Genomic DNA, 15,795 nt, shown 5'->3' with positions numbered 1-15,795 from the left:
ACAGTTTGCCTGAGGGAAATTGGTCAGGACCCAGACTTTGCTCCAAATCGTATGGATCAGACTTTCAGGATATGGGAAACTAAAGGACTTACAAGATTCCATAAAATGTTCAAAGACCATGTAGTTGATACATTCGAAAATGTATGTAAGGATTATAACCTCCCAAGTAACCCTTTTTTTAGACCATGTTTATGGAAAGAGTCTCATATCTGAGGCAGGTAAACATTTATTTTGAAAGTAATTTTACTCACAAATTCCTAAATTAGTGAAAGAAGGAAATCAGGCATCAGTTAGTACATTTTATGGAGTTAACAAGTCATGTTAAACACTCACAATATACACTATACGCTCCATTGTGGCTCAGGCAGAAAGTCACCAAACTCCCTTTCAAAAGTAGGGCAATTTAATCTGCCAATTTAGAAGCAAAACTCATTACCAAGAGCAAAATGTAACTTGAGGTGCCTTCTTGCTCCAATTTTGCCTCAGTTTCCAGCAGAGATAATTAACTGCATTGTACAGACAAGAACGCTAGCTTTGCATCATTCCGTCATGTGTTTTAACCCTGTAGGCCACGGACGTACTATGCTGGGCACTACAATGAGACTCGCTTCTATGTTCTGCACCAGGACTTCCTGAGATACATTCGAAACAGGTCAACCTCTGCTCACAGTCATACCAAAATATTTTACTTTTAATGGTTTATAATTACAATTATAACTTTATTTGTAGAATGCTTTTTAATGTATGTTCACTTGACACTGTTCATTGCCCACAGGTTCTTAAAGTCTCCTAATCTAAATGCTTCATACTGGGCATTAGTCAGACCAAGCAATGGGGCATTCACTCTCTTCCTGGCTCTGCATACCTGCGACACTGTAAGTTATTAAACATGTCCACATGCCATCTATAGCTACTGTTAGTAGCTAACAGTAGGAACCTTTTTTATTGGATCCGGCACCTTTCACTATGAAAAATGAATCGCCTAAATGAAAAAAATGAATTACTTTATTCTTTATTCCCCATTGAAGTTCCACAAAAAGCTTGTGTTTGCATTTTCGATTAATCAAATTAATAATACTTTAAACTCTTGGGAGAAAGATATTGGAATAACAGTGACTGAAGAGGAGTGGAGTAAGGCATGTAAAAATGTTTTCTGTTATGTAAAGTCCCCCTATTGGCAGGAATATGCGTGGAAACTATTGGTTAGATTTTTTTTAACAGCCCTGAAAATTGGTAAATATACAAACCAAATACAATACTGTTGGAGAGAGTGTGGTGAATGCAAAGTTGACCTGGTTCACGTCCTCTATACATCGTCAAAAATCCAGCCATATTGGGTTAATGTGTTGGAATTCATGAAGCAAATCTGTGGTCAAAATATTAATTTTGAACTTACAAATTACATGTCATGCTTGGCATACAGCCGAAAGGTTTAAACAAAGAAAATTATTATATCTTCTGGGTGTTGAGAATAACTGCCATTAATAACTCGAGGTTAGAAAAAAACTGATCCACCCAGGTTAGATAAATGGATTGAGGTTGTAGAAAACTAGAAAAAATGAAATAACGCAAGATGAGAGGTAAAATGAAGTTATTCAAGAAGAGATGGTTCGCATATGCTAACCAAATGCATTGAAAAACAAAAACCAAGCATGAATTTGGACTTGTGTAATTAGAGGAGGCATGGATGTAATCTCTGTGACATATGATGCAACCATATGGAAATCTGTATGTAAACATGTATAGGGATGTATGTATGTATGCATATGCGTGGGTATATATGAATATATGGGTGCATATATGATGTACGTCTGGGAGTGTATGTATATATATGTAAGTAGGTGTGTATGAGTGTGTGTAGACATATACAGTATATTTCCTTCTGTTAATTATCTATTTTTATGTTTTTTCTTTTTTACTTCATTGTAAACGTTTTATTTTTTTTTTCCTCCCCACTGGGTGTGAAGGAGGGGAAGGGAGGGGGGAAAGGGAAGGGGGAAAAAAATACATCGTGTCAATTCTGATATGTTAACTGTATGATTGTAATATGAATGTCACGATAAAAAAAGTATAAAAAAAAGATATACCATAAAACAGAATATATATTTAAATGTTTTATGATAGCTGTCTGCTATCTAAAAAGCTAATTCTGCACAATTGAAAGGGAGTTTTTTTTCTTTTTTTTATCCCCCACAATCTCACAGCCGCGCACATCTCACAATGACTTTGCCCAGAAACCCATCTATGTAGTGAGTTGTGAATTAAAAATATGATAAAAGTGTGGGATCATAGAAATAAAATGTCAGTCTGCAAAAATGTGTAAAAAACCCACTAACTTCATATTTGACCAAATGGCACCAGTGCTGAAAAAGTAGAACTGTACTTTACCTCAGTAATTCCAGATACTTTATACTTCACTGCAGTCCAGAAGGAAATATTGCACTTTTTACCTCACTATCTTTTTACTTACTTATTTAATTGCTGCTTACATGTTAATGACACACTCACCCACACACGCATGTGCGCACACACACACACCCACCCACCCACACCGACACCCACACCCACACACAGGGGAAGATATGCAAAAACAACTTAACAGGATTTGTACCCAGGGTTCAAAATAAACTTTTTTGTCCACCAGCCAAATGGCTAGTGAATGTTCAAATTTTACCAGCCACTCAATAGATTACCAATGTTTTTTTGGCTGGTGAGTGAATCAAATCTACCAGCTACTTGCATACTTTACCAGCATTTTGCTAGTAGATGGTGCTAATTTTGGACCCCGTTTGTACCAGTTACAGAATATTGAATTTAAAAAAGTATTGTAAGAAATGAATAAATATTTATATAAATATAAAACTAATAGAAACAAAAGTCCATTATCCATTTTATTTACTTATGGGTAGCTAAAATGCTGTTATGCTTTATTCTTCATGTGGCTGACAGGTGGATGCTACAGCAATATAACAACATAATAAAACAAGTACATCATATGAAAAACAAATGAGTGGTTGTTGAGTGGACTGCACAGCTTCAGTCGAATACTGTGAACAAGTTTATTGAAATATTTGGTATACTGGAGTAGTCCTTTAGCGTTCACGCCTTTAAAGGGATGATCCTAAAAACACGAAGAGGCGTCTCAGATGGAGTAGAGTCTGAGCTGCTCCTCCATTTCTCCCTCGGATACCTCCCCAAACGTCTCCTGGTTGTCTTTCAGCAGCTGGAAGATGGCTGCCAGCTGCTCACGTTGCACCCTGGGAAGACAAATATATCAAACAAATATTGAGTGGTAAAAGAACCCCAAAAATCGTAATAACAGACAGCACCGGTACCGTAAATATATGTAAACAAAGCTGGAAAAAAAAACACAAATCTGAGCTCCACCCAGCGTCCATTAGGGAAAGTCAGCTCTTGTAATTACTAGTTAGTACTGAGCTTTTCCAATTGTAAACAAAATGTCAAAAGATAAACTAAGTAGGTACATATTCAATATACAAGGATGAACCAAATAAATACATATAATACAATAGAGATTTTAAAGGAATAGTTTGACATTTTGGGAAACATGCTTCATCGCTTTCTGGCAGAGAGTTAGATGAAAAGAATGATACCACTCTCCTGTCTGTACGGTACATTAAGCTACTACCAGCAGCCATTTAGCTTAGCTTAGCATAAAGACTGGAAATAGCTAGCCTGGCTCTGTCCAACAGTCTCAAAATACTTCCAGTCTTGCAGCACCTCCAAAACTCACTAAATAACACACCAAGAACACTGGTCCCATTTAACTCTGATGTAATAGGAAGTGGTCACTCTTGTTTTACAACACTCTGTCTATTTTTCTCCTTTTTGACAAAGACATTTACGCCGGCGACTCCTGCACAAACCGTAGCCTACGCTTGACAGTGTGTATGTATGTAAGCATGTGGGATCTAAAATAGTGTATTCAGCATGGACCCTGCTACTAGGACAGCACGACCCCCAGTGGACAAATGGGAATATTGAAAAATTTAAATAAAATACTTCTCTGCAAATTTCACAATTTCACAAACACTTTTGTCTTGGTATTTCGTCTTTAATTTCCTTTGTATAGTTTATATTTTTACATCAAATACATCTTAGTTTTATAAACCTCGTATTTATTTTTTTACTTTCTCTATTTATCTGCATTTATTTCTGTTTTTGTGCTAATGCAACTTCTGAATATCCCTTTTGGGGATCAATAAGGGCTTATCTAGCCTTACTTGACAATTAAAAGTGAATCATTCACATTCACAGCAAGGAATGCTGATAAAGATAAGCTACATGACCATCATTAACTTGATGTGAGTGAAAGGTCTTTTCCAGTATTTAAAAACGTTTTATTTATTTTAATTATTGGTAACACATTAGCCAAATTAAATACATTAAATACAAGGCAAGCAGGTCCTCTATCAGTGCTGCTATTGTAAAATACTCTGACATGAATATTCCCCCAGTTGTCTGTCCTCCTGAAATCACATATTACAAGATGTATTACTCATATCAAAGCACAAATGCCCAATTTTACCCTCACCCTCTCTATTCCAGTGTGATTGAATAGTTTTGGAAGTGACTGCCATGTCAGCACAAGTCACAGTGTCTCCTTGTGGCACAACAGAGAAGAGTCCTGAGAGGATTAACTAACACTCTTCTGTCAGAGGTGACGACTGGACACACAATCAACACCTGCTGCGACGCCTGAGAATCACACGCTGAACAATGTGGAATGATGGGGCAGTGGGAGGTGGGTAAGTGGGATGTGTCGGTCGCTTCATGGCCACTTGAGGAAAAGAGATGACGAGGCCAAAAATCACTGCAAACTGAGAATGCAAATTAGCCTGAAAAACGGCATTATAGTTTTTCACACAATGGCCAGAAAGTGACTCCCCTGCAATAAACGGGTGAGAATAACTCATACTTTACCACATATTTGCTCCTTTTTCAGGCTTACAGACAGTTAAAGTCTGTGCTGGAGTGTATCCTGCAATGATAAGAGCAGGGAATGCAGATACATTATGTCGGTGAGTGCTCCTCTGTTTTCTATTTTTTCTCCCCAGCAGCCACCGTACGCGTCGTGTGGTTTCTTTAAATCTTTAAGTCTCATGTCATTCATCCTTCAGCTAATGCCTGGCAGAGACTCAATCTCGCCTTACTCAGTCTAGCCTAAAAAGGAGGGCTGATACAGCACCTAAATGTGGAGTGAACCACCAACAACACACAAACACGTGAAGACAGTGTAGGGGAGATTAGAGGGCTGAAGAAATCGAGTCAACACTGGACTGAGGGAAGCACTGCTACGTGGAAACAAGGGAACTTTATGTAAATGTTGAACGAAAACATTATCTATTCGGTTTTCAGTAATACTTTGGCAAATAATCTTTTGCCTCGGCATTTTTGTTCTGTTTTGGAGTATTTTGGGAGAACAGAGTTAAGGTGTCCAACTCTGTGAATTTACTAATTTATATGTGAAATATTTGGGTACTTTTTCATAAGGCACCCTTTAAATGAATTTATTAATGGTTAATACATTGTTAACTAATGTTTTTTAGATCAGTTATAAGCTATTAATAACAACACCTTTTGGGTTGCCAGGTTGTCTTTAGTTTTTTTTTATTCATCAGGAAGGCCTCTCAGCTATTAGAAGGGTCAATTGGAGGGGTTATTCCCAAATTAATCGTTCTTATTAACAGCTTACAAACACTTTATGAAAGGTGCCTTGTCAGAAAACGGTACCCATATTTGTAGTTTTCACTGACCTCTGCTCCTCCTCCAGCTCATCTGCTGACATCATCATTTGCAAGTGGTGGGATCGCGCCTTTCCAGGGACGTACTTCAAGGAATCATTTGCATTTGATTCCTCGTTATCTGATAAAACAGAATAAACTTTGATAAGAAATCTACACTTAACCTTTATTTTGAAAAAAAACAAAACAAACAAAAGTGGTATATATTTCAATGTTTAAATAACAGCTTTTTCAAAGTGGGTAAAAGTGCTCACCGTTGATCCCTGGGCTCTCTGTGGCTCCTTCAGTCTGGGGGTATGAGAAAGCACACTTTAGGAGCTCCTTATCAGAGAGCCCAATGAATGACCTACGGCTCGCCCCCGACGAGGCCTTGGATGCCGAGTCTACCTCTAAACTCATATGCCTACATCCAGGCCTGGGGACGCACAGGCTGGATGTGGAGGAGGAGTGCTCAACTGGTGTTGCCAGTTCTTCAGTGTGAGGGTGGGGATTTGCCTCCTCCTGTCAGAGAATTAAGGGATCAGATGAGGGGCATCAAATCATAATTTTCCCCGTACAACTTAAGCAATTAATATAATTTTTTAACGTCTGAAATATGTGTACGTCCTTGTAGGCCGGCCCAGATTATAAACTGCTGTATAGATATTTAGCACCAAACAAATCACTCCTTGTGTTACCTGTGTTCCTCACCTCTCCTGGATGCTGTCTTGGCCTACACTTGGCGCAGGTGTCAGGTTATCGTTTCATACTTTGCTCCCTTGGGTGCTGATTTGACATCTCTCTCCCTGTCCTTTGACCTCTCTACATCCAGATATCCTCAACAGGCATTTTAGAGGCTAAAAACAGGTCAGGAAGGGTCCTGACAGCTACCTGAGAGGTGTTTTGAGTAAAGTCATGTTGCTTCTTTCTATTTATTGATACCAATTTAGGCTAAAAGACACAACAAAAGACAGTTACGGCCAGTTCATGTTGTTGAAGTCCTCCTACTTGTTGCCCACTCTGCCCCCAGTGCCCTTTATTTTTGTGCACGGCAAGGTGGGTGGGATATCGTCTGCTAGAAATGTCTGCATAGGTGGAAATCAGCCACATTTAAGCGACATGAATATTGCGCTGTGTACTGTGTTTATCCATTTTATGCTACTTCACACTTCTACTCAATACATTTTACATGGAAACGTAATTTGTAGCCTACTTTACTACATTGATTTGACATGAACAGGGCTGCAGCTAACTAGCTAATTATTATCATTATTGAAAAATCTGATTATTCTCTTGATTAATAGAATAATCTTTGGATTACAGAATTATAGCAAATCCTAGTTTCCCAGAATCCAATGTGACATCTTCAAAATGTCTTCTTTCTTCTGATCAACACTCCAAAACCAAAACACTTAAAATACAAAAATTACTTTAACTATTATCAAAATTCTAGCCGATTAAATTCCTGTCGATGGACTTATCAATTAATCAACTAACCGCGGACGCTTCAGACATTCAAAACATATGATTATAAAGTAGAATGCATTTAACTACTGCAGTCTATAAAACAAGCTTAGCTTCATCTGGACCTGGTACAATGTTACAATTCTACTTAACATATTAATGCATTAGTGTACTCCAATAATGTAATAAAGCAATAGCCTACAGAAAAATTATTACTTTTTAAGTAAATCTTACTGATAACACTTCTTACTGCAGTACTTTTACTTGTAATTAATGTAATGCGGTAGTGCTACTTTGACTTAAAGATCTGCTTAAGTGCTATTTAGAGGTAAAGGTAAGCTACTTCTCTTGAGTATTTTTTTAGTGTGTAGGCTAGCTACTTGTTACTCCATGAAATGTATCTTCTTGTGCATATTCAGGGTTTCCATTAAATATCTTTCTTGCCTTTTTCTTTTGATTGTAATACCTGATTACATCACAATGCAGTTAATTCAATTTATAGGCTAATTTTTAATTTCTCATTTTTATTTTCATTATTGCTACTTTTACTTAAATAGACGATTTGAGTGCTTCTTCCACCTCTGAATGGACTTGTAAACTGCATCTGACTGGGAGGAAAACAGATTAGGAGAGAATAACATAATAAAATGCAAAACAAAACAAACAAGCAGAGCTTTCCCATGACAGGCCGAAGACAGACAACTTACTGAAAGCACAGATTTCACTACATCCCAGTGATCATGCGTGCTCCCGCTGATCTCACACCAGTCATCCTCCTCCTTCTTCTTCTTCTTCTTGTCCGGTAAATAGCCATTCTGCTTCGTTTGATCTAATCCCCCGGCTGCACCGTCTCCTCTGTTTCCGAAATAACTTGCAAAGTCGACTGTAGGCGACGAGACGTTAAATAGCGACGTTGCGACCACAATCGCGAGAAGAGTGAAGATAACAGCGGATAATACAAAAGTTAGATCCATATTTGTGGAGCTCGGTGGATGGTGTGTTTAGGCCTGTATTGTGACTGTCTCTATCCCGCTTTCTGTTCACCTGAGGCGGCTGCATTCACTCACAGTTGGCCATCCCCGCAGCTTGTAATAAGCCTCACCAAACATCTACGTTAACGAGCAGCATTACGGGATATGGTAGCCTACAATCTCCTCTACGACCATGACGTCACATCCTCCGGTCCCGCCTCCCCCCTCCCGGCGTTTATATCCCCACACCGCCGGGCGAATCAGGTGGGCTGGCACGGCACGTTGCAACGTGCTCGGCTCTCTACTTTCGCCGTTAATCCCTTCAGAGGTGAGTGTAGGCCTACCGCGCAGAACGGGAGATTGAAATAGTTTGTGACAGGACAAGTGTACTGGGTGCAGGCTATTAAAGTCAAGCAGGGTTTACAGCCCCTGACAAAAGTCTTGTCACTTATCTAAGTTGTAGGAACAACAAATAATAACTTGACTTGTAGTTGATCAATTGGAATCCGAAATGGTTTATATGAAAGGCAATGGCTTCTGGATTATGCTTACCGTATTATACCAAAATAAAGTCTTGTATCATTCATTGAGTTTTATAATTGAATTAGGACAGAAAGGTAAGATTTGGCTTGGACAAAAGTCTTGTCGCATACAAAAATACAGTAATGTATGGTAGAAATTATAGCCTACTTTATTTTTAATACACAAACATGCTACAATAATGTCAGAGCATCTGTAAAGTCATGGTGCCTTGGGAAAAAGAAAATGAGTTTGGAGGACTACATACTCTCGGCAATGACTCAAATAAATTATTAAAGGTCCCATGGCATGGAAATGTCACTTTATGAGGTTTTTTAACATTAATATGAGTTCCCTCAGCCTGCCTATGGTCCCCCAGTGGCTAGAAATGGGTAATAAATAGGTGTAAACCGAGCCCTGGGTATCCTGCTCTGCCTTTGAGAAAATGAAAGCTCAGATGGGCCGATCTGGAATCTTGCTCCTTATGAGGTCATAAGGAGCAAGGTTACCTCCCCTTTCTCTGCTTTGCCCCCCCAGAGAATTTGGCCCACCCATGAGAGAGAGACATCATGGCTTTCAAACGAGCAAAGTGGCAGTTGGTCAAGGCCACACCCCCACTCTCTCCTCCTCAATAGCCACAGACACAGAAATGACACATCCTAAGGAAAGCTCATTGTGGGACTGGCTAGTGGCTGTAATTCTGCACCAAGGCTGAATTATGGGAAAGAGACTTCAGATACAGTATTAGGGGACCACTAAGGTCTATATAAAAGCATCCAAAGAGCACCATGTCATGGGACCTTTAATAAAGTCATCTGGAATAGCAAAGAAAGCAGTCTTGCAGGACTCCCAGAGTTCATCAAGATTCTTTGGTTTCATCTTCCAAGCCTCCTCCTTCATCTTACCCCAGACTTGCTCAATAATGTTCATGTCTGGTGACTGGGCTGGCCAATCCTGGACCACCTTAACCTTCTTCGCTTTGAGGAACTTTGATGTGGAGGCTTAAGTATGACAAGGAGCACCATCCTGCTGAAGAATTTGCCCTCTCTTGTGGTTTGGAATGTAATGGGCAGCAAGAATTTGTTGATACTTCATCCACTCTGCAGATCTCTCGCACACCGCCATACTGGATATAACCCCAAACCATGATTTTTCCTCCACCAAACTGTTTTCTGGGTGAATCTTGGGTCCATGCAGGTTCCAACAGGTCTTCTGCAGTATTTGCTGCAATTGGGATAAAGTTCAATGGATGATTCATCAGAAAAATCAACCTTCTGCCACTTTTCCACTGTCCATCCTTTCACCAAGCTGTGGGCCTTTGCAAATGCAACACAACTTCTTAAGTTGTCTTCTGTTTAATGCTGGTTTGTGAGCACTAATTCGGCCATGGAGGCACCAGCGTGAAAGAATTCGACACTGTTCTTATAGATACAGGGGTTTCTGGTGACCATTCTCATGTAGCTCTGCTGCAGGTGAAAAAGGGCTGGCCCTGGACTGTCGAAGCAACAAATGGTCCTCTCGAACAGTTGTGTTACGGGGTCTGTCTTACCTGGGCTTGTCATGAACTTCATCAGTTACTTCAAATCTTTTTCTTATCCTCTCCACTTGACGTTTGGATACATTGAAGATGTATGCCACCTCAGCAGCAGACTTGGTCTTCAGGACACCTTGGTCTGTGGTTGAATCTTTGGCATATTGTGAGAGGTCAGGTTGCACTTCACATGAAGGTCTGTTGTTGTCCTGGTCGAGAAATGTAAATGTCAATTTAAGTATTCTGAGCCTGTTTTGTTAGGCTGTTGTGCATCATTGTTGGTGCGAGAGTGTCGCCTAGTGGCGAAAATGGGTAGTGCATTTTGTGACGTTACTGTTGTTAACTAGTGGATGAGTCTAGTTCCCACCATAGACTGTATGGTTCCCACACGTGTCAAATGGTGAAATACTGCTGTACGGCTGTTCTATAGGCTACATGTCGGATCCTTGGAGTAGTACGTCCGTAAGTGTTCTTTTGGTTGTTGTATGCAGATATCATAATTAACACTTATGTGAATATGTATGCAATAATATAATAGTTATTAACATGTAATTTCATGTTAGCATAGCTCATTCTTTTTCCTTGTGTAAGTTATGCTAGCGCTAGCTGCGTGTGTATGCACAGGCTAATATGTGCGTGTATGAAAATGTGAAAGAAATATTTGGCTATTTAGTAATTATATTTTTGTTTGTATTCCTTAGTTTTACAAAAAAGAAAACTGCTTGGAACGAACTCTTCAATAAATCTCCAACTTAAGAAGACGTCAAACCAGCTTCATTCATTTCCTTGTTCGCTATCTGCCTAAGCATTGTTAGGACACAACTGCTAGGACAGAATAAGTGTGCTGGAGTTCTTCTTCAAGACTTTTTTTGTACAAGCCAAATCTGACCTTTCTGTCCTAATTCAATGATAAAACTCAATGAATGATATAAGACTTTATTTTGGTATAAGCATAATCCAGAAGCCGTTGCCTTTCATTTAAGTCATTTCTGATTCCAATTGATCAACTACAAGTCAAGTTATTGTTGTTCCTACAACTTAGATAAGCGACAAGACTTTTATGAGGGGCTGTACACAGTCGGTGCAGGAGTGAGTTGTTCTCACCGAGGACGCACCTTCCAATCAGTCTGCACCAGGATTTCATTTGGACAATACACATCTGAGAGCCAGAAAGCTGTAGATTTAATGTCCAATTAGTCTTCAGTGATATGGTTGACATCAATATCATATTGCACATTCGTCGGTCAATATTTTGCACACTTTTTAAAGGCAATCTATTTCAATATATTTTTTTATTGTAGTTTTCTGATTCCTGACTGTTGTACTTATGATTCTTGTTTGTACTGCTAAGCAAATAATTTTAACTGTATACCATGAAAATACTGATTCAACCACATTTATTTTTAATCCGAAAAACATGTAAACAGTGTCTTTACGTCTTCCTCTCAGCTCTAACAAGCTCCACTGAACTACTAAATGCATCTTTCTATCTGATTGTTCATTCAACAAACTGATATTACTGTTATACATCAGACTTAACTCTTGTGTAGGCTAAAACAGTCTTCTTTTAAATACAAGTTTACAAGTTACAAGTCTAGTTGATATCACAATAAAAAAAAAACACATGTATACTTATTACTGGCTGGATCACCAACCAGGAAAAAGCACCAGGGCCCCAGATTCAATATGGATTGTGGAAATTTTCACTCAAAAAAAATCAATATTGACAGCCGAAATCGCCTGATCTCGAGGCTCCATCTATTCCAAGTCTCTACTTGGAATATTTTGATTGCACCATGATTTTTCCACAAAAAGTTTATTATTGTTAGAATTTTTTAAATCCAAAATAATATAAAAAAATCTTTCAGACTTAATAAAGCTATATAACGTTTACCAAACATTTGCCACGAGACAGTTATGTGACGATACATGCTATAATGTAGCATGACAATGGCATATTTAGAAAAATAAGTCACGTCAGTTTTACTGCACATTTCTTCTTTTATACATCATTTAAAAGCATTGTTGGAGGGAGTCCGAGAACAAGAATTTCACTGCCACTGTTAATTGTTGTGTATAAGACCAAAAAAGATTCAAAACTTGACTTGAACAACAAAGATGTTTATTAGCATTCACCTAAAGCAATTACAAGACATTTGAGAGGTTCACAGAGGAATGAAATACACACACAAAAAAAAAATCATTCATTAGGCAGCCTGGACTGCCCTTTAAACTCTTCACTGGACCCAATTTCAAAAAAGCAAGCAAACCAGTTTTCAAAAGTGGATAAACCACAGAGGAGAAGAGGAGGGAGAATACAGAGAAAAAGAAAGGAGGAAATAATCTGTATAGCACATGGAGGGAAGGAGAGGTCACAAGACAGGAGAGGATGGATGATCTGCCACACCTGTGAGCTTACAAACCAGCAAACGGCAGCGGAGGGTCGAGCCCCGGAACAGGGCCGGGCACTCAGCACCGCAACACGCCACACCATGTCACCACCGCACCGCACCGCATCTTAACAGCTAACCAGCATTACTCAACTGCTACACAACTGCGCCTAGTGCACAAAAGATACACAAGAAAGAGGGTTAGAGTCATAGGAAAGCAACTTTAACCAGACAGAAAATAGAGATTTGACGACAGAAAAGAAAATGTATGCTGCCGGATTAGCAAATTACAAATGAATTGGCATAGCGATATTAAGGTTTTGCTTTTATGTCACTAAACAGTAGGGCATTTTTCAAAAGACAAAAAAAAAAAAAAAAAAAAAAAAAAAAGAGTGGTATAACATAGCTGTCAAGGCTTTGAACATCCAACATGACACCCTGCAAATAAAACTCATATCCATCTAGAAAGTGTTAAACAAGGGATTTTATTAAAATAAATCTATGGTAATTAAAAAAAAAAAAAAAAAAGTACACATGTAATCAAAAGTATAAAAAACCCAATTTAATTGAGAAAAAAAAAATCTAACAAATTCTTTTCAGAAAGCTCAAGCTTTACAAACAATGATCACATCAAAGTCACAGAATTTGTTTATGTTAACTTAAGTCAAATTTAAAACATTTTAGACCAAACTCCAATAACCTTTCAGTCTGCATTCAGTGGTAATAGTGGAGTCCACTTGCTCAATGTGAGACTCTTCCTGATGTCCTCAGCAAAGGCTCAATCATCTGAGATCTGGAAGGAAAGACACAACAGAGTTAAGAAGAGCAAACCAAAATGACTCAACTCCTGCAACTGACCTGGATTATTTAAATACAGTACTGGTCTGATCTTCTTTCCCCTGAAACTAACATTTATCAAACAGCATTTTTTTCTGGGCATCCATCTTCATGTATTATACCTAACATTTCTAGTAATCTTCACATTTGCTATTTACACACCATTCTTGCCCCTCCCCCTCACCCCAAAAACTAGCTCTAACAAGACTCTTACACTCGGGCGAATTTGAAAAACAAACCTCTGTTCCCTTTGTGAGAGGCGGAGGAACCCACAGGCACAGGTGGGAACAGTGCTCAGTGCATCTGCCTGTGATTCCCGCGAACGTACCTCACCACACCACCTCATACACCAACTGACAGCCCGAACCACCGCCATGACGACCTGCTCCATAGCAACCACCGTTGCCTTGGTGACCTGCTTCTTAGCAACTGCCATCGCTCTCAGCAACAGGCAGGTCACATGGGCGGGTCACACACTAACTGCTCTCACACTGCCACACCCCCATCTCCTCCTCCTCCTCCTCTCTTTGCAAACAGGACTCAGCAGCTTGGAGGAAAGAATTCCACATTTAGGTGAACGTTTTGAGTGAAGAACCCTCCCATACATTCCCATTTTAAAATATATTTTAGGTCACATTAACCCAAATCTCATGTCTGTGTGTGCTTTGGATTTGCTGAACGTACACGCAAAGTAAAGGACACACAGAACTAGGACTGTGGACTACATCAGTCCCAATCTTATTTTAAATAAAACATTCAGGATTCTGCAGACTTTGTTGCTTGCGTGCAAATGACTGTTAGATAGCACCAAGCCTGCAGAATAATAACCCAAGTGATGACAGATAGCCATCTCATATATTTGAAGCAAATAATATAATCCACCCTTTCCCATGAATACCGTCATGTTGTGTCCATGTCTGGATTAAGTCATTGCCTCGCTGTCCTCTGGAGATTTCGGCCTACTCTTGGATTTGGAGCGGGACCTGGATTTGGACCCTCTGTTGGAAGGCGGGGTTCGACTCCTTGACTTGGAGGACCGAGACCTGGAGGGAGACTTTGTCTTGCTCCGTCTGGGGGTCCTGGACTTGGATTTAGACTTGGACCTGGATCTGGAGTCAGAGTGAGACCTGGAGCGGCTGTAGTGGTGGTGGCTCCTGGATCGGGAACGGCTTCTGCTCCTGGAGCGGCTGCGGCTACGTCTGCGGCGACGAGGGCTTCCTGAACGGCTGTGGTAACAGAGAGAAGCACTTTAACAGCAAGAGCAAACCAAAACAAGAGAAACTGACAGATGTAATCTAAAAAGTAGTTAAAGTATCTTAATGGCTACTCGACTTTAAAACTGCTCAGACAGAGGTAGCTGCAATGTAAAGCAAAAACAATAACTATAGATACTTGATCATTCTATAGACCAAATGATGAAAACAACAAATCTGTAGATTAACGTTAACGTTACTAGATAATGAAAATAATCGTTAGTTGCAGACCTAACCTACTGTACTATATTAGCATATTAGTATATGCAAAATAAAGTTCAATTCAGAATAAATTATAACTCACATGCACAGTTGAACTGAAAGTGTTGCTACAATTATTAAAGGTTTAAGTTACAAAATAATGTATAGGAAAACAAGCAGGACTATTTCAAATTAAGTTAGTTTATTTTTCCCCCCCAACATGTGCTTGTTCACTCTATTGCAAAACAAATGTAAACGAGTTCCACAGCTAAACCTAGTCACACCAGCATTTACCTCCTGCTTCTGCGTCCGCCGTACCCGCCTCCGTATCTGCGTGGCGGAGCGCCTCTCCTGCTGTACATGGAGTCCGGAGGTCGTCCGTAGCGGGCCATCTGCACCCGAAGCTCCCGCCCGTCAAGCAGCGCTCCGTCCATAGCGTCCATGGCGTCCTCGGCGTCGCGCTTGTCGAGGAACCGCACGAAGGCGAACCCGCGGCTCTCCTTGGTGTACCTGTCTCGGGGGATATACACATCTCCCACACGGCCGTACTTCTCAAAAACTCGGCGCAGAGTCTCCGGCGAAGTTCGGTAAGTCAGGTTGTCCACTTTCAGGGAGGTCATACCCTCAACGTCTGGCGGCGCCCTTCCGTAGCTCATTTTTTTCGTCTCCTAGCAAGACAGCCGGACTGTTAAGTCGAAACTCGTTAGGCCCTATTGTTAAGTAACCGGTTACTGTTAGTTTATAAATCTCCAATTAGCGAATTTGGTTCAAATTCTAGCTGGTGTTTTTAATTGTTTTGCACTAGTCGTCATCCCTACCGCGCTGCTTTCACGTGAAATGGCGGCAACTAAGCTTCCTTTTCCCCTTTCTTTGCGCCTGTGTTGG

At 39.9% G+C, this 15,795-nt stretch overlaps 2 protein-coding genes and 1 long non-coding RNA gene across 8 annotated transcripts; 1 reads left to right on the top strand and 2 right to left on the bottom strand.

Moving 5' to 3' along the window:
• Positions 1-2,877: 2,877 nt before the first annotated feature.
• On the bottom strand, positions 2,878-8,385 carry LOC120551228. 3 transcript variants are annotated; one of them, XM_039788490.1, is made up of 5 exons: positions 7,916-8,385; positions 6,020-6,266; positions 5,778-5,886; positions 4,945-5,002; positions 2,878-3,257 (listed from the first exon to the last, which is right to left on the bottom strand). In XM_039788490.1, exons 1-4 carry the CDS (start codon positions 8,180-8,182, stop codon positions 4,969-4,971), a joined length of 657 nt encoding a protein of 218 aa, XP_039644424.1. In that variant the 5' UTR covers positions 8,183-8,385; the 3' UTR covers positions 2,878-3,257; positions 4,945-4,968. The 3 variants fall into 3 exon arrangements, with proteins under 3 accessions (XP_039644424.1, XP_039644423.1, XP_039644425.1); XM_039788491.1 differs by lacking the exon at positions 2,878-3,257 and adding an exon at positions 3,361-4,841; XM_039788489.1 differs by lacking the exon at positions 4,945-5,002.
• Positions 8,386-10,221: 1,836 nt separating this feature from the next.
• On the top strand, positions 10,222-10,997 carry LOC120551239. Its single transcript, XR_005637847.1, has 2 exons — positions 10,222-10,691; positions 10,931-10,997. It is a non-coding gene; the product is annotated as an uncharacterized LOC120551239 (long non-coding RNA).
• Positions 10,998-12,329: 1,332 nt separating this feature from the next.
• Positions 12,330-15,766, bottom strand: srsf2a (serine and arginine rich splicing factor 2a). 4 transcript variants are annotated; one of them, XM_039788496.1, is made up of 4 exons: positions 15,205-15,766; positions 14,355-14,682; positions 13,320-14,003; positions 12,330-12,789 (listed from the first exon to the last, which is right to left on the bottom strand). In XM_039788496.1, the coding sequence occupies exons 1-2, from the start codon at positions 15,564-15,566 to the stop codon at positions 14,379-14,381; spliced, it is 666 nt and encodes a 221-aa protein (XP_039644430.1). In that variant the 5' UTR covers positions 15,567-15,766; the 3' UTR covers positions 12,330-12,789; positions 13,320-14,003; positions 14,355-14,378. The 4 variants fall into 4 exon arrangements, with proteins under 4 accessions (XP_039644430.1, XP_039644429.1, XP_039644431.1 ...); XM_039788495.1 differs by having other exon boundaries at positions 13,320-13,412; positions 13,696-14,682; positions 15,205-15,765; XM_039788497.1 differs by having other exon boundaries at positions 13,320-13,412; positions 13,785-14,682; positions 15,205-15,765.
• Between the last annotated feature and the right edge of the window lie 29 nt (positions 15,767-15,795).

The sequence above is a fragment of the Perca fluviatilis genome, chromosome 21, assembly GCF_010015445.1.
Source record: "Perca fluviatilis chromosome 21, GENO_Pfluv_1.0, whole genome shotgun sequence".
Classification (NCBI taxonomy): domain Eukaryota; kingdom Metazoa; phylum Chordata; class Actinopteri; order Perciformes; family Percidae; genus Perca; species Perca fluviatilis.
Note: the sequence above shows the minus strand (reverse complement) of the source record. Positions and strands in the feature narration are given on the sequence as shown.

Coding starts and splice junctions, on each gene's coding strand:
- srsf2a (XM_039788496.1), bottom strand. CDS start 15,566: ATGAGCTACGGAAGGGCGCCGCCAGACGTTGAGGGTATGACCTCCCTG. Junction 14,683..15,204: donor GGCGGACGCAGAAGCAGGAG/GTAAATGCTGGT, acceptor CTGTTACCACAG/CCGTTCAGGAAGCCCTCGTC.
- LOC120551228 (XM_039788489.1), bottom strand. CDS start 8,182: ATGGATCTAACTTTTGTATTATCCGCTGTTATCTTCACTCTTCTCGCG. Junction 6,267..7,915: donor TAGTGAAATCTGTGCTTTCA/GTAAGTTGTCTG, acceptor ATTCTCTGACAG/GAGGAGGCAAATCCCCACCC. Junction 5,887..6,019: donor AGAGAGCCCAGGGATCAACG/GTGAGCACTTTT, acceptor CTGTTTTATCAG/ATAACGAGGAATCAAATGCA.